Below are 24,293 nucleotides of genomic sequence, written 5' to 3' on the forward strand. Positions count from 1 at the left end.
AATACACAAGCACACATATACACACAGAACGTTTTAATCCAGGTTTAATTTATTTATTGTATTAAAGTAAAATTGTATTGTGTGAGTGTTCAGACAAACCTCCATTATCAGACTTTACTTTTCATTAGTCAAGAATTATATTAAAGTTCCATTATCAGCGATTAAATTGCATTTGCTGATGGACTCAAGAGACTGTATAGCTTTATTAAATCACATGGTGGTTAGCGTAGGATTTATTAAACAAGAATTGCCCATGCAGGGACCCGTTGTTCGAAAGTAGAATAAAGATATCCAGGATAAGTGGAAAAGCCAGGTTGGACAAAGTCTCATAAGTCCATCCTGGCTTAATTGGTTGTTGGAACGCCGAGCCAGGCTGAGAAGGCGCAGCTTTGTCAAGCCAGGTGTAACTAATTCTCTCGTCAGTAGACCACAGAAACTGATCACAGATTCACCGATGAGAGGACAGGTGTGCCCACTTTCCTCCAATCAACAGTGGATCTCGACGCAAGGTGACACACCTCTTAAAAAAAAAAAAAAAAGCACCACTGCTGTCGTAAAGCTCAGAGAGAGCGGACAACTGTGGACTGATTGAATGTGGAAGTAGCCTAATCCAAAACTATAATCACAACTTTCCTTTCACAAATTAACAGTTGCTTTAATGCCTTAATGATGAACAGTGGAAGTTGATACATTGCACAAATCTCTTTATCATCTAAAGTAAAGTTCATACAGCACAAATAGCCTACAAGTGGCCAAAAGTGCAACAGGTGAAAATTAATTAAATATAAGAACATCATGCAGTCTGGTGCTTCAATAAATTGCTGATAACAATGTTCAAATGAGGTGTATAAATTATTTGGAAGGTGCCTGCTCACACAATTTTATTCTTGTTTTCTTCCCTCAACCAATATTTAGCCCAATGCATTTTGTAACATATTTTATAAAAATAAAAATAAATCTATTGCTATTTTTGCTCCATTGCTTTTTATGAGAAGCCATGTAGTACTAGTGGTCATAGAAAATATCATAGATGGGTCACAGATATCTAAAATAGTGAGTATTGACTGAATAACAGTGTGCACAATTCTGTGCTAATGTGTTTTACAGATTTCACAAACCATCAGACATCTGTAGCCCTGCATCTGAAGAAGCAGGCAGTGCTGGCAGATGCAAAGATTCAGTGTGTGAAGCACATGAATAGGCCTAATTATGAAAAAAAGAAAAGAAAAATAGCCTAATAAATATTGTAAATGTTTCATGTTTTTTAATTATTGTAAATGTATTTTGTTTGTTTAGACATTAGGCCAATATGTACATAAGAACATGGAATAACTGTATTAAACACATTGATTTCTGATCAGAGTGACTGCTGACTTCACAGATAAAGACAACAGAATCAACTTAGCCTGGCTGTTAGCCTGGTCTGGAGCAGGCTAGCTGCAGAGAATAAATCACCATAGTAACTTGACCAGGATAAAGGTATCCAGCTTTTGAACAACCGACTTGAGGCTAAATTCAGCCTGGATAACCAACATATCCCGGCTTAATCCCTTATCTAGGTTTCGAACAACGGGCCCCTGGTATGACTGTTGGAGGTAAACAAAAATATATCAAAACCAAAACACAAAAGAGTCAGTCCAGAGAAAGTCAGACTATCAACTACTAGAACTATGCCATCAGGAAATCTTTGAGTAGTTGGTGTAATGTGTGGAGCATGGAGTCATGAGGATGCTTTATAGTGTGCAAAGCTTATCCCTGATTTCAACGTAGGTGTAACCAAAAGCAAAGTCCCATATAATACAATATCATTATCTTGTTACATGCTCCTTCTGCTCATTGTGCCTCTGCCCAGCTCCTGCTGCATCTTTTAATGCTCCAAGCTCCGGCTCCGACCCCTCCCTCTCATAAACACAGGGGGGCGTGACGTGAGGCTGTAATCAATTCAAGGACATGTCCGCAGCCATGTCTACAATGGCGATGGCAGTAGCCCACTGTGGTCTGACTGTGTCACTTTATGAATGGAAACTAGCAACAGCCCCTTTTGCTAATGAATTGCTCAGCTGCTGTATAGCAGCCAGACCCAGCTCTGCAGTCAGACATTGCATATAAATCACATAACATCTGAGTTTATGTTATATTAACAGTAAACTGTGGCGGTTTACCTGAGTCTAAGAGATGAGATTTTGGAATAATAGCTACGATTACACTATTATGCAACAGACTGCATTTAATGTTCCCATCATAAGCTGGGAGAAACTGAGTAAAGGCCATGGTATAAAGGTTACATTGGGGATTGTGAGCTTAAATCGCTGGCAGAGTGTGTGGTTATCATCACAAATGCTTTATTAACCACTGTTTTAACAAAATATAGGTTACATTAAAAACAGAACATAAAAATGAAGGTATGTTTCAGCTGAACGTGCAAACATGGTTAACATTCACTGCAAAATAAGAAATAAATGGACAGTTTATAGTACAGATTAAAACAGCCAGGTGACTGCTGATGTTACAACACAAAAAAGGTCTGCATAGGATTTACAGAAAACAATAAAAACCTCTTAGGTTTTCCACAGTGAGAGAAATGTGCAATAAAATATGAGAAAGAAAGGGAAACACCTTGGTTAGTAGCTATTCACAGGAGAAGCTTTCATTGATCTACCATGCCCCTTTCCTTGTTCTCTCTCAAAGTGCATTATACCTGCTTTGACTGAGTCGGCTCAGTATCAGCTACAATCATAAGTCACTCAAGCCAAACACTTCAAACACCACATCGTGTGTCATGTTATCCTTCATTTCCCAGATATGGTCCTCATCATTGTCCACCGCTCACACGTTCTGCACTCACATTATTCCTGAACAAACCAGCACTTGCCATCTCTCACCTCTTTGAACTGTCTCTAAGTAAACTTAGGGTTTAGTAAGGCAATGTACACCTGGAGTTGTGCACATGTGGTTCCCAATATTTCATTTCATTCATATACACTGCTCACATCTTGGTCCACATTTCAGGGCAGATTTCGCAATATCTTACCATCATATAAAACATCATTTTGACACACACAATATCATAGTTCATGGTTCCTCCAATTCTATCACCAGCCTTAATTTAAGAGGCTATGAAGACAGATTTGATTAGTAAGTGTGCTTTTAGTAATTTGTTAACTTTAGTTTCATAATTTATCCATCCTCAAAGGATCATCAAGTTACAAACCTTTACCATTCATGTCTCTCAATCTGCTGCCGCTTTTACAATGCTTCAAAAATACACACCACATAGAACAGTAATAGGAAGACATTCAATATGAAACATTAACACATTTACTATGTATCTATATATCAGTGAATTCTGATGCAAAATGTTACGTATACATTAAAAGTGAAAATCTAATCAAACCAGAAGCCCTTCTTTTGCTTGATGATAGGGATGCACCAATAACAAGAGCAGAGTGGAAGATAGCGCTGATAGCTCACAGTTTTCCCAGTTTCTTAAACTAAATGGTTACATGTTGTGGAAATTAGAAAAGAAATCATACTCAGTCAGCTCCAATATTGTTGACTAACAGAGCAAATCTGATCAGATGTCAGTCAAACGTTCAAATCAGAAATCACAGCCTCTGTTGGGAGTGATTCATTGGTATTGATGCATCTCTTCTGTCCCTTAATCAGCAATCTCATGTTGGATAATTAATGCGTTTTGGCTTTGCACTGCATGGATGCTTGAACAACATTTACATACACCAAAGCAGACAATATGTAAATACACTGATCTAACAATATAACACACAGTAAGCTCTGCTATGGCCTAGACCTTTTATATCCAGTGTATTTATATGAACAGATGACATAAATGCAGTACAGTGCTGTACACTGTACATGATAAAGCTATTTGCTGAGTGGTAGTAAATATGACTTAGTCACAGGCTGTCTCTTATTTCTAGCAAAGCTATTCTAACAATATCAAGTGTGGCGCTGCAATGACAAAAACCATGACAAATTTCCAGACAAACATTGCCGATGGATTCACAGTGGAGCTGCTCCAAAAACTAAGTGGTTACAGGAATAGTCTTTTATCCGTATCCCGACCTGATGGCCTCATTCACTGGAGAGCATTCCTCTGAGGCCATGATGATGTAAACAAAGCCCAAAGTGATGTTGAGATTACTGTCAGAGCATGGAAATTAAAAAAAAAACACACTGCCTGTTCCTCTACTTACAGAACTGGAGTCTCAACTCTCTGCACACTCACAAACACTGAGATTATGATACAAACAAAGAAAAAACCATAATGGAAAACTGCATTTAAGTAAACAAAGCAAGTTTGTTTGTCTTAGAGACTGTGTGCATAAGTGGGAGTAGGTTCGGAAGACTACAACATCATGCAAACATGTTCTATGAAACTGAAGCAGTCAGACAGTTTGCAATCTATGGGTGAAACTATCGGCCATTGGTGATCAATAACAGTTTGCTCATGTGTGATGGATGAAGGAGCAGCACTATTCTTGCACAGTGATTGCTACCGTGGACCTTTACAGGAGCAGAAGCTGGTTCAACACAGACGTCAGTGTGAAGCTACTTTGTCTACAGACACACACTGCGCTATGAAAAAGTTACACAGTGTGATCGATAACATTAGAAATGAATATGCATTGTGTTTGGAATCTGCAAAATTGTACAACAATACTTTTGTGTTTGAACATATCTATTAGAAAATTATTACTGTGAAAATAACATCTGCTTTGAATTGATCAACCTGAAGAAGAAGAGAAAAAGTTCACGCGTTATCTGAGGTAAATTTGTAAATTTTCATCTTTGATACTGCTACTAAATAGATTTTCCTTGGAAGAACAACAGCTGTGTTCAGGGGTTTCATTCAGGGGAAAAAACCCCCGAAGTATAAGACAGGAATGTTGAAGCCCATTAAAAAAAAAAACATAACCTTTGTGATTTGGTGAAATATGCATGATGCTGTTCAGTATAGGGAAAAACTTTTTTCAGTTTATCTTTCATTAGGCCTCCCTCCATGATTCCTAAATTCGGCATAACATTAATTATTTTTTATACAATGGCTGTTGAATCAGAGGAAATGTTTAAAAGGCAGGTTTGTGACTCTAGGTATGGTGTCCCTGGATTGAAATATACAAATGTAATGGTAATGGCTGTTTCCCAATGCCTAATACATCGGGAGTATTCGAGCCTTTAGGAAAATACTGAATGACATTCAATGCACAACCTCCCACATCATGGCTCAAAATAAGGCATTTCCAATGGCATGACAGAGGGAAATTATACATTAAATTATTATTTGAATAAAATAGAATACACTTAGCATATTTCTGCCTGTCAATTCTCTGCTTCGCATTATGTCAATATTTTTGCACACATGCAAACCAAAAAAGATATTTCTGATAACACCATGCCATCTAATAAATTTACGGCATCTCCTGAAATGAACAGTGATGCCTGAAGTCAGCATTGCCGGCACGTTTTCCGTGGCACGTGTTTCTACATTACATAACGTGGACATGCCCTCCCAAAGGGCACCAAGCGGTACAGAGCCCTGACATCAAGGCAAATTATCTAACAGCATCCCACACCTGACACTCGCCAAGGGCTTACACAGAGGTCTTTAACACTCAGTCTGGGCAAGTATTTCAAATATGAAATCGTTTTGTGTCACAGAATGTATGTTGGCTATCTGAATGGCAGAAAAAAAAATCATTATAACAGGCTACTGTCGTATTTAAGGTACCCGTGGGGATCAAATTACGCGCAAATTACGCACGCAGTGTGCCACTGCAGACAACAAAGCTCAGATGAAGTGAATCCATCCGTTCTCCCACTCCCGCGGTGGAGACATCTTGAACTGGTGACGCCGCACTTTGTAGTTGTTGCCATTATTATTGTCCCAGAACTCCTGCCCGCCCACACAGTATTTAATTGCAAACTGCAAAGTGCCTCCGTTTTCGAGGTAGGTAGGCACCACGATCTTAAAGCAGAATCTATCGGTGTCCCCGTCGCTTGAGTGCGGAACATAAGACGCCAAACTGTCCATAAACGTTATCCAGTTGTTTAAGGAGTACCGCAAATAGACGCTCTTTTCAAAGGCCAGATTCAACACCCTGACAAAACCGGAGAGGCTGAATTCGTCTGCCTCAATACTCTCCAACATGACATTCACCTCCCTCACTTTCTCCTCAAAGCCGGGTAGAGTGCCGGGGCTGGTGAACTGCAACTCCATGAACACAGACTGAGTGGGGGGGCGTGGGAATTTAGTGTCCATATGGTTAATGGGTCCTTTGGGTAGTTTTGCCAGTATGCGCTGTGGCACCTCTGGCTCATCTGTATCATCGAAATGCTTCACTGAAATGAGCTCCAGACCCAGACTGTCTGCGAAGCGGACTTTCTTTTGACTGGTTGGACTCCTGACGCGGGAGATCTCCAACTTTGCTCTCTCTGTGGGTGTGGGCAGCGACTTGCATCTCCGACGCAGGCTTGGACTTTGCTGTGGCTTCAGGGAAACCTCTCTACCCCGTGGTCTCTCATCCACCACGGGGCTCTCGGCGGGCTCACATGTCGTGCCGTTCACCAAGTCAAAGTCTTCCCCGTCTTCAAGTCGAGGGTTTGCCTCTGCCAGGCTTCCGAACAGTCCGGCGATGCAGCTGTAGTTCCTGGGCAGGCAGTTCTTTGGGGGCAGCATGACCACGACTGAACGCACAGACTCCGCTTCCATAAGACGCAGCAGTCCCCGCACTGCAGAGCCGAAGTGGTCGTGAGGAAAAAGACCGGGGAGCTCAGAGATGGAGCCGTCAGGTGTCAGTGTCCCCCCCGCGGATAGGTGCTCCGGCTGCGTCAGAGGCTGACACTCTGCAGGGCTGGACCAATAATCCCGGCTGTTGTTGTGCAACGTGCGCGTTTGCTCCAGCTGATCGGTCACTTTTGAATTTTGGCGTGCGTGAGAAGAAATATCTCACCGTGCGCTCACAGCGAAGAAACACCTCTGTCTGTCTGCACCACAACTAAAGCCTATCGCTCGCTCGCTCGCTCTCTGTTTCCATGTGGTAAAATCATGCTCCTGTCACTCACAGCTGGTGTGAACCTGTGTGTGACAGTTTCACGTCTACGTGCAGAACTGAACGTTGCAGCTAATCAAGATGGTTTCCTCCCATTCAACCGCTGAACTTCCCCCTTTTTCACACAGCAGCATCAACAACGACCTCGATAGCTCCAATAAAGGAAGTGAATTAAAACACAGCTGAACTCAGGGGCATTTCGTGATGTACAAACTCCTATTACATAACAGAGACGTAATAACTCACGGTCCTGTCAGAGCTGCAGAGCGAGCTCATCTAGCCCCGCCCCCTTTTCTCTACGTCACACGTTTCCGCTGCGCTGCATTTACCGGTTGTCAGGACGACGGCGTTGCGGCTCGTCGTCTCTAAAGGCATTCACCGCCTCTGCTGCTGCTGTCTGCTGGGGGAAACTGTCGACCAGAGAGAAAACTGCGGCTCAGCGCCTCTTTATAGACTGAGGTGGTGATACAAACATATTCAACATGCAACAGGGAGTGAAGCTGCTTCAATATGGTGAGTTAACACACAGGCAGTGACAAACAGGTGTATGGTTTAAACAGGTTTGTAAAAACTGGGCTAAACAAAGCGTAAAAGCTACATTTAACAGCTAACTATCTGTTTATCTGTTGTTTGTGCGATTTTCTAGGTATCACCACTTAGTGCAAAAGCAATGGCGACTGTAAAAGAAGTGGCTCACACAGCTGTCGGTGGTGCAGAGGACGGGGAGGCTCCGACACAGGAGGACGCTGTCTGGGAAGAAGAGTCTCACAGGACACCAGAGAGGAGACATGTTGATGTCCTGCTAGATATTAGTGAGGAGGACTCCCTGAGAGAACAGGAGCCATATGAGTATCACTGTTACTCTGGTGCAGAAGAAGCTGTAAGTGAATGATTATATTGTTAATGTAGGTGTAGGTGTAGGCCTACTAGTAATAATTACATTCACAACTGTTTATATACTGTAACTCTTACCTGTTATTTGTCTGATATTGGTATCAAACTGATCACATGTCAACGTTAGGACTATTTTAGCTTCTAAGTTTTAATTTGAACTTTGCACAATAAGTGTTTCTTGTTCTCACACTGAACAATGTATTTCATTGTAGGTTCGAGGCTGGGCCAGAGTTGCTCCACTGAGTTGCATACTTTTGACTCAGAATAGATACAAGAAACCAAAGCAAAAAGAGGCCGACAATCCGACCTTCACGCTCACGTTTGTTGACCCAACACTCCCCACTGCGGACAGCACTGAGTCAAATGCAGGCCCACGCAACAACTTAAAGAAATCTACGCCATTAAATCAGCAGGTTGGATCCTGGAGTAACACAGCTGTGGCTGCACTTCAGACAGATGCCGCAGAATGGCCGGCCCAGAAAACTACGTCACACCTCTTACTTGAAGGAAAAATGGAGGAACACATTGTCAGAGGGACTCCTTTGCAGCCTCACCACCTGTCCTCAAAACAGTCAGAGAGTAAGCCCACTAAACCTCAGAGAGACAGCCACCGGCCCAGTAATGCAGCGGTTCCCATTAAAAACTTCACATTTTTACCACCGATCAAGGCACCACACCTGAATCTCAAGGTTTACGGCCAGCTCAGCGGTGGGATGAAGGCTTCAGAGGGAGAAACCTTTGAGGAAAACTGTTTCAGGTTTGAGAAGAAGAGTGAGACAAGAGGAACAAGGGCGGACCCTGCTGGTAACACAGAGCCTCCCAGTAACACTGCCACCCTGACCTCCAAGCACAGGACATGTCAGCACAACCCCCACTTGTACTCTCCTCTGAGTGTTTCAATCTCCAAGAGGTATCAGATACCTGTCACCCCCAAACCTGACACAGTTCACCACAGGAGATACCTGATGGGTAAGGTCCTCCACAGCAGCACTGCAACAGGTGCACAAGCCCGTATGCACCCCAGCTGCCTCTTCTCCTAAGGAACAAGATTGTATCCTTTCATGCTGTATGAGGCCTGTGAAATAAAACTTGAAAAGACAATATTGAAGTATTTTACAGCAGTTATCCCCCAGGATCAACCGAGTAAAACCTGCTCTGACCATCATACAATATTTCCATTACAATAGTCAGTTGGGAGAACGAATTTGATGTACGAGAGGTGTTTGTAATTTACCATAACTATTGTTATGGTAAGTATAGTCGGCAATGTTAAGCTGTATAGCCTACGTCATTTGGGCCTTTAATTGGTTCTGACCAGTTCCCACAAGTGCTTTCTGAGCCGTCCTAGTTACCTAGCAACGGCGCAACTACCTCATAAGAAGCCTGGCTATGTGCCTGCTGGGTGCATGATCTGCTTTTTTTTTTTTAACTACAACCTACACTAAAGCTTTGTCTGAACTTTAGTATCATACTGTAGTTTCTGTTTATGCATGATATAATCTGTGGCCAAACTACTGCATCTGCTCAGTATGCACCTTCAGCCTTACAGCATTTAGTATCAGTGTTTCCTGGTGGCTGGGAATGGAGTCTGGGTTACACAGTGTGGAAGGGTTATCTGTGCACTAATATGCCAAGATCCCCCGAGTATACTCTGTCATATTGGTCTCCAAAGACTAGCCACTGACTGCAATACTACTTAAACTAGGATGATTTTGTCACGTACACTACCTCTTTGGCATTATAATACTGTACATTGTAAAAATTTAAAAATAATAATTGCACAAGATTGTTCTATTATCAAAAGAGCTGCAGTGTTAACCTAGTCCTACCAAACTTTTGTCTTTTCTGAGTGTGCATGTAAAATAAAATGGTTATGTAAAACCCATTTGGCACAAGGGTATGTGTTTATCTAACTGTATCAAAGTAAAAAAAGATGTTCTATAATAAGTATGAAAAAGGATCCACTCACTCAAATCTATCAGGTTGCTCTCCTTTAAGCCTGCAATTTGCACAGAGGAACAAAAGACGTTGCAGGCTGCAGTGGGAATCATCAAAATCTGTAGATTTTATAGCCACAATGCCAAACTTCAAAAACTCAGAGCTGAATAAAGCAGAAATCTGACTTCAGATGTGTGGAATTCAAGTGTTGCCCCCCATCTCCCACTGTTCATTCCATCCTGATCTACTGCTCCAACTATTTCTACAACATGCTCTCTCTTGCAAACTGGGCCAAACTCTCTCACATAACCATCACTGCTGCCAACACAATAGGTCTTCCCACATCCCACCTTGCAGAGCTCAACTCTGAGGCATTGAAAATACAACAGCACATCATGCACTCCTACTCAACCACCACATCACTGTACTGCCCTCTGGGCAAACGTGCAGGCCCCTGAGGTGCAGAAGGCCTCACTGAGATAAAAGCCTGCTGCCTGCAGCTATAGCAGCTTTTAAACTGTTGCATTCAGAATGGGTTTGGTGCAACATTTCTTGTTCTCATGCTGTTTGGCCTGTCGCTGTTGTGCTCTACTTTACACATTTCTTCCGGTCATTATTGAGTGATGCTGTGTGTACAGTGTAACACTGATTTTCTGTGTGATGTCCAGTGCTGTGAAAAATAATTTCCTCTCAGGGACAATAAAGTCTAACAAATTAAATATCCCTTGTTTGCATTTTTTGCACACCAATTTTGGAAACATTCACCCCCGTCTCCTTGTTTGAGTTTCTCTACTGAATGACAAAGAATACAGTGAATACTTTCCAGCAGTTTATTAATAACATCTGTAGTGTAGCTTCAACAATGAATCAAGGCAACCATTAACTCTACACATACAGGCAAGAAAACTCAAATATAGTTCAAACCAATATTTTGTGCTGGGAAAATATCTGCATGCACTCCTTACAGAAGAGAAAATAAAGCACTGTAACTGACACTTAAGACTGACAAGGCTTCTACACAAATTTCTGTTTTAAGCAAGGCATTTTCCCCATGCCACTAAACCAGACAGGGAGCAGCTATGCTGTATTTGCATTAAAGAACCACAAACTAGAAATACAAATCTAAATACAAGACATGTTGAAATTTGATATGTCAAAAATCCTTATTAATATGGAATAATCGTCTTTAAACTGTTGGTATATGGCGCAAAAAGAAATAGAACATGTTAAACTTGGGCACAGTGTCAAGTTCTGTACATTCTTAAATTCCTAAACATGTCTTTAAATTAACTTTATGCATTAACTGCCCCTCCATATAAATGTCAATCAAACAATTTCTCCTCAGTGAAATGCTGCATAGCATTATATTCATGTGATCCAATGCAAATCTTTCCATAGAAACTATGGAGGATAAGGGACATTCCAATATTTCATGCAACCATGATGAAAATACCAACACAGAGTGTTATTAAACATGCAAAGCAAAGACTTAAAGGATTCTGACGATTATTCAACATCATTTTCCAAAACATATTCTTGTATAATTCAGATAAATATTTTACCTCAAAAGCAGCAAAAGCAATGGTCTGTAACAGAACTTAAGTTAATACTTGGGTTAAGGCACCGATATAACAAAATGAACAAATGAAGAAGGCGTACAGTTCCTTAGTAGAAGACAGTCTGTATGTGGTGCCTGGGGATAGTGAGGTAACTCAGTGCAACAGAAGAACAAAACATTAAGTTTAGTTGCTTGAAGAATGGAGTAAAATCAGTTTAAATAAATTAAAATACTGTGTCCAAACTGTGGAAAAAGTCTAATGATTTTCAACAAGGATATTAACATTAACAGGACTCCTGTCAGTCAAAATCAGATAGTGAAAACACACAATAACTCTGTGCTAATCCTAGCTCTAATCCACCATGTGTTTCTGTACAGTTAACATCACTGGATCACTCCAGCTCAGAGCGCTGCTACTGTATACACTTACACCCAGCTAATGAATAAGTCACAGACGATGACAGCTTATTTTGCTAACTGACTTCCAGCCGACTGCTTCGCTACAGAGACCCAGACACAAAAGAACGTGTTTTACAAAACATCAAACTTCACAATCACATTTCAGTGAAAGGTGTGCAACAACCGACAAGACAAACATTTAATTTATACTTGTGCCACATCTTAACAGCTTTGATCAACGCCTTGCTTGTTGTTGAAGGTTGTATGGGATTTAATTCTGTAGAACTTAAAACTGATTATCACTGCTCAAGTTTTCCACTGACTGCAAAGCTTGTGGGATTGAGAGAGTACATTGTGGCGCTGCTGATGAGGCAACATCGAAGCGGCATCCATCAGATAACAAAAGCAGAGAACTGTTCTTTATATTTGTGCTGCTGACCAAGTGCAGGTTCCATGCACATTTTGAACATACGTAAACTAAACGTACAATATTGTATACTGTACAATTGAGATGAAATTGTGTTCATGCTGTATATGCATATCTGAAAGCTGTAATACAGGGTAACAATTCTATAAGCCTTTTCTTGACAGCCACATGAAGCAGAAGATCTCATCCCTTTTAAATGCAGATCTAACATTGATGAAATGTTAAGTCGTTGCTAGTAAGACTGAACAGCGGAGACTATGGTGGTTATACACTGAAGTATAGACGTAAACTGGCATTTAAGACAAGACATGTATAATATGTTACTTTATGTGCAAATAAATATGTAAACGGTCAGAGGAGCTGATAAACCACGCCCACTGAGCTAATAAAGTGCAGCACAGCAGTCAGGATCTACACCTGGGGAAGGCTGTGGACATGACAACCTCAGGGGAATGTTCAAAGACATTGTCAGACTTCTTACTGCGAAGACTATGGTCCACCAGAATACAGCATGGACCCATGGACCTCCTCTTATGGGAAGAGGAAGATATCAGAAACCTGTACTGTGAAAGCTTGGGCAGCTTCACTGAGACAGCTTCAGCTGTTGGGTTTCTCAGGGTGCTGAAAGAGGGCACAAAGCTCCTCACATGTCTGCGTTTCCACAGAGCTGAAATGGGACTCCATGTTCCACGCGAGATCTGCCGACAAGAAATCATCCATGACGGTTTGTGTTTCGTTGCTGGTCAGGAAGAGGTGTCCCAGGCCTTCGGCGTGGCTGGTCACAGTCTGGGTCTCTGTGCTGTTCAGCAGCCTTGCCTGCTCGCCCTGACTCACGGGGGTCTGAGCAGAGAGGCCGGTGGGAAATGAAGGAAGATCAGTCTGCGTTTCTGTATCCGAGGACTCGGTGCTCATAGAAAAGCTTGAATGTCTCAGGATGCTGCTCAGGGGCATGTGGCTTCCAGCGTTCAGTAGGAAATTGAGGTCAGTTTGAGTTTGAGTATCAAATAGCTCCAGGTCGCTGGCTTGGGTTCGACTCGGTCCTTCGCTTTGGTCCAGTTCATCAATAAGTAGGAAGTCTGTCTGGGTCTGGATGTCCAGAGACTCCAAAGGTGTGTCTGTACCCAGTCCTCCCAACTCGCTCTCCTCTGTCTGGGTTTGGATGTGCACAGCGTTGAGGAACTCCTCAAAGTCAAAGTCTATGCCGTTGTGTTGCTCCTGAACAGAGCCCAGACCTGCCTCGCAGCCTGCGGACGCCCCAGTGAGCACCTGGTGGCCTGACATGCTGTCCGACAGAATGTTCTCCAAGTCGTTTAACAGGGTCATCGTTTGGGTCTGGTTGTCTGCCACGTTGTTCGAGTTGAGCTCATCTGTCTGCACCCCAAAGCACATGCCACTCGCTGACTTTGAGTCCTCGTATATGTGGCTTCCTGCAGCAGCAGCGAGGGTGTCATCCAGGTCCAGAGCTGTCTGGGTGGAGACACTCAGCGAGTCATTGCCAAATATGTCAGTGCACATGATAGCCTGGTCCTGAGCCTTCTCCTCCGATTGTGGCATGACAAAGTGTGTCTGCGTCTGCCTTGTTTTGTACGGTGCTATGGATGAGGAGGAGGAGGAGGAGGAGGAGGAGGAGGAGGAGGAGCAAGGAATTTGGCTCAGGCACTGGCTGTCCGTCTGAGCTCCAATAGAAGATGTGGCTTTGGCTCGGGAGGAGAATGTCTGAGTTTCAACACTGACAGGGAGGAGGACTTGGGCACTCACGCTGATGTCTGTTTGGGAGCAGGATGATACTGAGGACTCACCCACAGAGCACAAGCCCATTCCCTCCCCAACACCCAACCCTGTGGGCATTTTAGACAAGTATGACTTGTCTGTCTGAATGTTGGTGGAGGTGAATGTTGGCTGTCCTGCCAGGTTGCTAGACGGGTCTTCTGCCTCCAGACTGACCTGGACCCCCGTGCTTATCAGTCCCAGGCTAGAACGGGAAGTGGGCATGCTGTCCTTGAAACCTAAACTCTTTGCATCCAGTTGGGGCACCACTGCGCCTGTGGCTTGTGGCAGGAGCTGCAGAGTGCTGACAGAGCCTTGGCTGTCGACTGCCAGCACTACAGACCTCAAAGCCCCGCCCTCTGTGGATGAAAGGAGGATGGGTAGGTGCGCTAGCTGCATCACAGGAACACTGACTAATGCCATCTTGGGCTTTGGTAGAAGCAGCTTCTGGAGGCTCTTACTGGGGTAGGAGTTCTGACTCAGTGAGTCTGGGATGTGAACAGTTGTCTGAGAAGGGAGAGCAGACTCTGTCAGCTCTTTAGTCGTAGGAATGATCTGACAGGTTGACTCAATGCTCTTGACCTTTTCAGAACCAATCAACAGTTTCTCCATCTTTCGCTTTTTTACAGGAGGAATTCTGTGAAGAAAAAAAAAACAGGTACAGAAAAAGTCAGCATCTACATTTTTTGCCAAATCTAACACAAAGTTTTAATAAAAGCAGTTGCGATGAATGTACATGCCTGTGTTCTGTGGGAATCTCATGTCCAGTCCTGTAGATGTGTGAGAGTAGAGCAGCCCTGCTGGCATAAGGGCAGCCACAAGTGCAGTGGTAGGTCTTCCCACAGTCCTCTATGTGCCTCTTTAGGTCCCACTCTGTGCTGTAACCATTGTTGCACTTGGAGCATTTGTGTTTCTTCTCTGCATGCATCTTCATAAAGTGCTACAATAAAAAAAGAACAAAGAGCAATATTGCATATGAAATTTATTTTTATAAACTTTTTTAAAGCTATAATGTATACATTTTCTACATGAATTAGCTTGCATCCACCAAACTGTGTCATTTTGTGATGTTACCAAATTAAATCATCGGCCCATTTGTTTTCAGGGAGAGGAGACCTCTGAGGGTAATTCAGCTCCCCTGTGAAGCATCCTGTACTCCAGGATCATAAGTTATCAGAGAAACAATCTGAGCAGCAGCTTGGCTTGCTTGTTTATCAGTTTTAATCACCTAGTCAATTTCTCTTAGGGAGTAGACAGGAAGAAATAATCTATCTCCTAGTAAAGAAATCCTGGCCTACATCAATGATTACATGCAACCTCGCAACAGCAACCTTTGCTATTACTTTTATCAGAAAAAGTACATAGTATTTAACATAAAAAGCATTTGATGTCAAAGCATCAGAGGGTAAACAGGTATGTTGGAAAGAACAAACATATACACACATGTTTATACACAGTGTATGTTTTCTTCTGATTTATTTCAGGATTCAAGTCAAGTAATCATCAATAAACTACCATCTTTCCTGACAATGTTGTTGGTGCTGAGTTTGTCTTTTTAACAGAGCTGACATCTCATCATTTGTATCCACTGATTGCATGCATAGGCTTACACTGGAGGACAGGCTTACTTGTTTGACCAGGGAGAACTGAGAGAAGGGTCTGTTCGGCCCCCTGGGACAGCCCTCAATGGGACAGCAGTAAAGCTTCTGAGAGCCCTTCATGTCCTTTCTGACCGTGGGATTGACGATACCATCCTGAGGGTGACAATGACAGAAAAAGACAAGGAGAGAGAGGACAAAGAGAAGCTTTAGATGTTAAGATATTTTTTTCAGCATAGCTTACTGTGAGTGTTAAAGGCGAACACAAATTCTGGTATTACCACAAATACAGTACGAGCAGCCATTACAAAGACATGTAGCGCTGTCACTAGATGGCTTCGGTGCCGCACATCAAAAACATTAGCCTATCTCTTTATACTATTTTATTCAGGACTACAAAAAAATAAATGTGATGCTTTCAGGCTGTCTAACTGTCTTTCCCCTGTGAAAGCAAATGTGTGTATATTGAAGAAGATACAACAGAAACGAACAGGAGGCTCTACTTTACAAAACTGAAAAAGAAACAAATGTTCTTGGCAGCTATTGGAATTTAACAGTTTGCTGTACAACCCCTCCCTTCACTGTCCCGTGCCAGACTTGCTAAAACAGCTGTCAGCACACTATATCATTAAATGAATAGCATGATGCATCACTAAATGTACGGTACATGGTGAAAGCAGATGACGAAAAAAAAAACCATCGGCCTCCATAACAGTCATTAATGCTTACAGTCTTCCAGTGGTCAAGGTCACCTCCATCTGCTGTAGCACTGGAGGCAGCTGAACAACTGACGCTGACAAATACCCTCCTGGTTTATGATAACAAATTAGCATAAAGAGACACTTTCTGCAAACAATAAATGCTCTTGCTGTTTGCTTCAGCTACATCATATTGCTGTGGGCTGAATCCTGACTCATGTCATGACATTATTTGTCATCTTTCTGTATTTGGCTGCAGCTCAAAAGACAGAGGGGGTCAAGGATTTGCGGTTTTCGCTACACCAGCCTGTCCACAGCCTTTTAATCAGCTCTTGCTGAGGAGACTGTATGAAAACATGATAAATCAAAGTACTAGTTTTATTATCGCTGTTCTTTTCTTGCTGCTAAATAGCAAACACAGTCACAATAGGCTTAGGAAGGGAGTCTGATTTGGGATGAGTGCACAAGCTTAAATGAAATGCATCAGTATTCACAAGGGAAACAGCTACTCTGTTAAGATACATGAACAGTCACTGATCAGCAAAAACATAACTGCTGCGCAATGATGCAGCACAGCGGTGTTTAAGTGGACATAATACAAACTAATACAGTGTTTCACATCATGCCTCAGTCCTGCAGTCTGTCCTCATGCATAATGCATAAAGGAAGCGCAGAGAGTGAGCAAAGTATAGCATTTAAGCATGTTGTAATCATGTCTGCGAGAGCATCATCGCCACTGTTAACACTGTTCACAAAACTGTGTGTGCATTAAAAATGACTTGCAATCAAAGACACAAAATCAAATACCATCACTGAGGGACTGTCACTAGCTTTCTTTCCCCACTGTACACCAAATGCACATCAGTAACAGAGCTGGACTGTTGCAAAACTCACACTCAAACGTTTAAATGATGTTTTAACACTGAACAGCAAATAAATATTGGCATTTAAAAGCTCCCTATATCTTTCAGTGGTTTGTTTGTAATCCAAAAATGTTTAGTACAGATGTATATTTGAATTGGGACCGCTTCAGTAATAGATATAAGCTTTGAAACAGGATGTTCAGACCACAGACTGGGCCTTTAAACACAGTTCTGGCTGCACTAAATGGACTACGTCTAAGAACTCATTCAAATTCTCACATTCACCTATTTTAGACAAAGAGCTTAGTCTATTGCGGGACAAAAGGCAGCCTTTCCCAGCAAAGAACTTCATTCATGGAGAGGAAACAGTGAGTTACTGCCTCCCACGAGAAAGCCCAGTCCAGTGTGGATATCTGAACTGAGGTCAGAGGTAAACTTTGGTCCAAATGGCTGGACAGCTCCCATTTTGACTATAATAATAATAATAATAATATTATTATTAGAAGTAGTAGTAGTACACTCAATAATGCCCCTGTGGTCGCACAGTATCTGAAAGGTGAAGAGACTCTTACCACACAATGATAAACAGATCCCTTCTTTCACACACAAACACACTATCAGAGCCAAATCAGATACTCGCCAGATTCCTGTCCTCACAAATAGTCCACCACACAAAAATCTCTACAGAGGAGGTGGAGATCTGATATCAAACAAAAAGAACAAAAGCAAAAAAAACGCAAAATCATCGATTTCCACGTGTGATTCGAATCAATAACTGATAACATAGCTAGTTAACGTTAGTCCCACTGCAGCAGCTAGCTCGCTAATGGTGGCGCATCATCGCCCATTTACAGTAGCTAAACAAACTTTTAGCTAACGTTGGTTGTAATGTTAGATACGCATCCCCCCCCCCCACCACGGTGTTAATAGTTAGCTTAGACGAAGTTGTCACGGATGACTTGCGTTTTCCAGTGTTTACTCGACAGTGAGTTAGCCAAGTTAGCATTGCAGTTACGCACACACTCGTGGACCGTTTGGTCAGTGAGCAGCTTTTTGTTTGTCAGCCTTTACCTTCACTCTGTGCGACTTCACCAGGTGCATGTTGAGGGCAGGTGTGTTGGGGAGGATCTTGCCACATCCCTCCACGGTGCACAGGATGTTCGTCCTCACTTCTTTGGTCAGCTCCGTGATGGTGGGTTTTATGATTTCCCGTGACTGCTGCGACAGAGACTCTTCGTGGCATTTCGTGCTGTCTGTTGTGACGTTGTTGTCCCTGTTGTTATTCGCTTTGCCCGTTGCAGAGGCAGCCATGTTTCTGTGTTGACAGTCCATCCTGTGTTTGGATGATGATCGCCCCAGCAGCAGCAGCAGCAGCAGCATTGAATGAACGGCAGCATGCCGTCCGTCCCTCAGTTTTGTCTGAAAGGCTGTTTTGCCACCTTCCTCTCGAGAGGGCAACTGAGGCACATCCGGTATAAGTGCTATACTTCCGTTTTACAAAATAAGAGACCCGCAGTTTATTGTAACATTCATTTTAGTGCTTTGCAAAGTATTCTTCATATCCCTTAGACATTTCCACATTTTGTCACGTTACAACCACAAACTTAAAATGTATTTTATTGGGATTTTATGTGGTAGACCAACACAAAGTAGCACATAATTGTAAGGTGGAAGGAAAATGATACATGGTGTTTGTTTTCTTTGTTTGTTTTTTACAAATAAAAATCTGAGAAGTGTGGTGTGCATAGGATTCAGCCCCACTGAGTCAATACTTTGTTGAACCAAGTCTTTTGGGTTGTCTCTAGCAGCTTTGCACATCTACAGACTGCAATTTTTGCCCATTCTTCTTTGCAAAATAGCTTCAGTTCAGTCAGATTGGAAGGAGAGCGTCTGTGAATAGCAATTTTAAAGTTAGTTTACCACAGAATCTAGGTCTGGACCTTGACTGCGCCATTCTTACACATGGATATGCTTTGATCTAAACCAGTCGTAGCTCTGGCTTTATGTTTAGGGTGCTGTCCTGCTGGAAGGTGAACTTCCGTCCCAGCCTAACAGGTTTTCCTCCAGGATTGCCCTGTATTTAGCTCCATCCATCTTCCCATCAACTCTGACAGGCTTCCCTGTCCCTGCTAAAGAAAAGCACCCCCACAGCATGATCTTACTACCACGATTCACGATGGGGATGGTGTGTTCAGGTTCATGTGCAGTGTTAGGTTTCCGTCACACATAGCATTTTGCATGTAGGTCAAAAGTTCAAATTTGGTCTTTGATTTGTAAAAAATCTTGGAACACCACGTATCATTTTCCTTCCACTTCACAATTATGTGCTACTTTGTGTTGTTCTATCCCCATAAAATACATTTAGGTTTGTGGTTGTAACATGACACAAAAAGTTAAAGGGGTATGAACACTTTTGTAAAGCACTGTCTGTTTAGTATGCATGTGTATGCAAGGGTTGACTGTACTTGAAAAAATATTGCTGTGTCTGACCTAAACGGATTTAATATGTTATAGTCAGTGTTGGGCAGTAACGCATTATTTAGTACTAACACGTTACTAAAGAGGGAATGGAGTAACTAGTAACGGAATGAAACAAAGTAATTAGAACAATAACATGATTACTTTAAAAAGGTAAGTAAGTAATCAGTAATTTAATTACTTTTCCATAGTAACTTGCCCAATACTGGTTATAGTAAAATAGTTCAGCAATCCTGTTGTCTAGCTCTGACAAAAAGTATTTTCACTGGGGTTTGACCAAAGCAATCAGGTTCTGATCCCATACATGTCCACAAACCAATTTTACATCTTGAGAAATTTGAGGTTCTATATGTTGCTCAAGAACACTCACTCCAAATTGACATTACATTGGTCAATAGGAGAGGGAAAATACTAGAGATGGACTGATAAGTAGGGTGTGGGGTGAAATTACTTTTAGAAGAGACAAGTTACAAAGTGTCAGAGGGGTTTAAAGTCCTACTTCTATTCAGTTTGAACATACTGTATGTAATGTTTGGTGTAAGAGAAACATTCTACCACTTGAACAGCAAAAAAAGATAGTCAAATGGAAATGATCTATTACTAAACTTCATATATTTACAAATACAGGTACATAAAGACAAAAAAAAAAGGACGCACATTTTTACATCCGGGGAGCCACAATGTTTCAAGAGCTGTGTTAAAAAAGATCAATGATACAACAGTATATGTAAATCATGGATGGATGGTGGACTGTACATAACAGAAGAAAATTCATGCAATACTGTGAGTCCTTTACACTGAGGGCCAGTCACCCATCAGTTTGGCGATGCATGTCTTTGTGAGGGGGGAGCAGGGCCATTGTCTGTGATGACAAAATAATTCCTTCCCTTTAGAGGAATAGATGAGAGAAGGGGGGTAACAGGAGTGGAGGCAATCCCTGTAAAATATGAAAGCACATTCAATTAGTCAAACTGACTGTTTGTTTGACTTTTTGTATGGACAACAATAATACAGGGAGAAATCCTTAGCATGAAGGGCAGAGGTCTCTCTTGCCAAAGATAGTTACTAGTGACAGAAGCAAAAGAGCATCATATACAAAATGTCATATATCTTTCCTGGATGTGAAAAAATATCACTTGAGAAACAGTAAGCCACTGAAAAATGTTTTGGGGTATTTAAGGAAATTTGGATCCAAAACCTTTGACACAATATCCCAGTCTCTACTGTTACTACCGGTTTCCACCTTCACTGGTGAATGGACAAATGTAGGAAACATTTTTTCATGAAAATAACACAAATAAATAATAACTGACCATGACATATTTATAAGGAATATTTTAAGAGCACCACAGTACACAGCAGATACTTTCCCTTGTGTATGCACCCTCATGTGGTGAAATTTGGAATTACAAGCAGTGTAAAACCAGCCAAACTAGCACATGGCCTGTACCTGAAGATGCACAATGTTTGAGTGACTCCAGGAGGTTGGTGCTTGCAAATTTGACGACACATTTGAAAGGCTCCTCCCGCTCCATCATGGTTCTGTTAGTGTGGTCTTTGAATTTAGTCTCCAGCTGAGGAAACAAAAATGTTAGAAGATTAAACGACAGAGCAATACATGTTTGCACTGAGACAGCGAGTTCTTTTTTTGGTTCTGATATTTCAATACTATCCTACTTTTACTTAACACATTATAATGTTTATACTTTAAACACAAGAATGCTCAAGGGTACCTTGTAAACAGCAGACTGTAGTTGAGGTAACATCCCATCACCAAAGGCTTCACAGGCCTTCTGAAGTCTGTTTGCTTCAGACCCAGCTTGTTCTCTATTTATGTGTGGATCTATAAATACAGATAAAATAAAATTAATAAGACAAATAAATAAATTAAATGGAAAAGCAATTTCCTACAAAAATATTAAAGTAGTTTTGTCTTGGTCGAATGATTTGATAAACATACTTGAGACAGTTTGATTCCTCTCTTTAAGAGGGCTGGGATACTTAGTGGGAAACACCTAGAAACAAACAAGGAAAAAGTGAGAATCAACTCAAAATCAAAATTCAGAATATACTGTAGATCAGCTAAGTGAATTGAAGTGAGACGAATCTCCCTGCACAGCCACAGTTCCTCAGGTGCTGGTGGGCAGCAGGAGTCCGCAAAATATAGATCAGCTAAGTGTTTTCTAAATGTAAGCATCCAGATTTCTCAGATGATCTTTCCATTAAAAAAATCCTTCATCAATTATTAAACAATTAGCAAAGAGTTGTCCAATGTACAATACCCCAGTTGACATTAACTATGACTTGATGTCAAAAATTCTTATGTTTTATAATGTTATACCAAGTAGGGCCCGACCGATTAAGCAAATGTCGAACTTGAACCAGTAAGTATTTCTGCAACACCACCGACGTTTCAAATTGATTATACAGCACTCTACATTTTGCCATAATTACAAATATGTAAGCACTGTGTGGATTTAACATTCAATATTGCATAAAATTATGTGTAGACACTGCTAATAATTGTCCTCAACATGTGGTCATCGTGATCAATGCCTTTTTTCAGATAGTTACACAACAAAGCTTTACTTGAATTTGAACATGAAGACAATTCAGTGGCAAAGTGGAGTACTGAAATGTTCAGGCTCAGTTTTGGGCAGCCATCCTTCCTCACAGCAAGCTTACCTGTTGATACTGTCTCATCAGCAGATCCCTGACAGCTGTAAGCTTCCTCCCACTGAGGTTAGCATCCTTAATAGCATGGTGTCTGGTGGACAGAACCAGTGCCTGCAATGTACATCACTCTTTTAGAGGGGAATACAATAAAAGACAGGAAAAACTGGAGAGACAACGTCTAAAAGTTGCTCCTCACCTGGGACAGAAGTGGCTTTTGCTTTGAAGTCAAGTTTGTCACAAAGACATAAGGGGTTTGAAGGTGGTGGACAACATATGTTGGTTTCATGTGGTTGGGCTGAGAGAAGCCGTCTCCCCACGCAATCCGAATCCATACAGCTTCATCTGTGTGCTTCTTTATTTTGAGAGAGACCTTGAATGCAATGTCAAAAGATTAATTTGGGAATTTAAACACAGAAGAACCCATTAAATATATACTTATGGTATCAACTTTAGGATTTTGTGGCTTACATGTCTAACGAGCTCAGTGAGGTGAGATTTAAATTGCTCCTTGAACTGCATCAGCTCAACAGAGTGTGCATCATCTGGAAAAAAATTGAAAATATTAAATGCAAATCAAAAGAAACAGAGGTTAAATCTATTCCACACCCATTCTGCATATGGGATTATAGTATTTGATACTTGCATTGACAACCCATATAAAAATATCTTTATTTATGCTGAACTCCACCTGGTCCACATGCCAAGCACCTGTCAGACATTACAATGTAGCAATATGGGTTTGAATAGTAAAATCAACTCAAATCATAAGGTAACTGTAAATTCCCTGGGAAAAATATGCTTCATTACTGTAAAATACATGATGGTCCAGCTCTGTCTGGTATTTAAACTGATTAAAGTGTGCAAACTACAAGGGAAAACTACTGATTCACCAGGTGCAAGTATGAATCTAGGGCCTCCATTGTACGAGATGCATATTTTTTGTTTCAACATACCTTCAGGGTCCGTGAGTTGGAAAGCATACCACATCCCCTGGTTTGGATTGTCAATCATATCTAAGACAATGAAACAAAGTCACACATTCAGCGTTAGTGGGTTAGTGACACCGGTCTTGAGTCCAAATGTCGAAGTAATTTCACTTGACTTACATATCATGTCGAGTTCTGCTATGTGTTTGGCTGTCAGGCCACTTTCCTGTGTAGACAAAATGTGAAATAGGTGATTTTAGAGTTAAGGAACTCAGTGGTTGATCCAGAAGAAACTGTATAACTTATTCAAATTGTTGGTTGTGCTCAACGTTGACTGTCAGTAGACAGACCCACTTCAGAAAACAGTTTGCTAAAGAAACACCATCAGATAGATAACTAGCAGGTCGATATTTTTGTCACTGTACAGTTCACACAACATTTCAGACAGGCCACGTACCTCACAGATGGCGAGCAGTCTCTCCGTTAACGCCCATTTTGGCTCAGTAAAGTCCATGGACTGCCGCTGAGCCACCGTCAAACGACTCCATTTGTCGAGCGTTGTTTGTAACAGTTGAGTCGGTATCCGTCTCATAAGTCGCTGCAGTAAGCGTTTAGCAGAGTCGTCCATTCTTACTCAGACCGTAATCGAAAGCTAATTGTATGCTGTGATGTTTTTGGTTGGTTATTTAAAAACAATTTGCTCCGTCCAACACGCTCGTAACAGTTGAGGAGATCCAAAGATTTTGGGAGATCCAAACAAACCGCCAACAAAAGAGCACACGAATCGACCAATCAGATACCAACATGAAGTCCTGACGCTCGTCCTCTAGCGCCCCCCGCTGAGCCGGAGTGGTAGTGTTTCAGTACTGCAGCTGCTGATAGTTACAGTCAGAGCGATTGATAGAACAATTATACAACATGATTTAAAAAAAAGAAGAAAAAAAAAGGATAATATTCTATTCATTTGTTTTGCTTACTAGTCCTACACTAGTGGGGCGGAT

General features: G+C 41.7%; 3 protein-coding genes across 3 annotated transcripts; all 3 read right to left on the reverse strand.

The window, feature by feature from the left end:
* Window positions 1-2,539: 2,539 nt before the first annotated feature.
* LOC310984164 (protein phosphatase 1 regulatory subunit 3E) lies at window positions 2,540-7,021 on the reverse strand. The gene has a single exon (XM_083969300.1). The coding sequence runs from the start codon at window positions 6,728-6,730 to the stop codon at window positions 5,810-5,812; it is 921 nt and encodes a 306-aa protein (XP_083825426.1). The 5' UTR covers window positions 6,731-7,021; the 3' UTR covers window positions 2,540-5,809.
* A 4,075-nt stretch (window positions 7,022-11,096) lies between these two features.
* Window positions 11,097-18,645, reverse strand: atmin (ATM interactor). The gene is made up of 4 exons (XM_084001711.1): window positions 18,284-18,645; window positions 15,682-15,807; window positions 14,794-14,993; window positions 11,097-14,690 (listed from the first exon to the last, which is right to left on the reverse strand). Exons 1-4 carry the CDS (start codon window positions 18,590-18,592, stop codon window positions 12,884-12,886), a joined length of 2,442 nt encoding a protein of 813 aa, XP_083857837.1. The 5' UTR covers window positions 18,593-18,645; the 3' UTR covers window positions 11,097-12,883.
* A 1,860-nt stretch (window positions 18,646-20,505) lies between these two features.
* On the reverse strand, window positions 20,506-23,920 carry cenpn (centromere protein N; the record flags this gene model as incomplete). Its single annotated transcript, XM_083993467.1, has 10 exons — window positions 20,506-20,627; window positions 21,141-21,264; window positions 21,424-21,533; window positions 21,651-21,705; window positions 22,376-22,477; window positions 22,563-22,736; window positions 22,835-22,908; window positions 23,320-23,379; window positions 23,473-23,518; window positions 23,750-23,920. The coding sequence occupies 10 exons, from the start codon at window positions 23,918-23,920 to the stop codon at window positions 20,506-20,508; spliced, it is 1,038 nt and encodes a 345-aa protein (XP_083849593.1).
* Between the last annotated feature and the right edge of the window lie 373 nt (window positions 23,921-24,293).

The sequence above is a fragment of the Trachurus trachurus genome, assembly GCF_905171665.1.
Source record: "Trachurus trachurus genome assembly, chromosome: 3".
In the NCBI taxonomy this organism is placed as follows: Eukaryota; Metazoa; Chordata; class Actinopteri; order Carangiformes; family Carangidae; genus Trachurus; species Trachurus trachurus.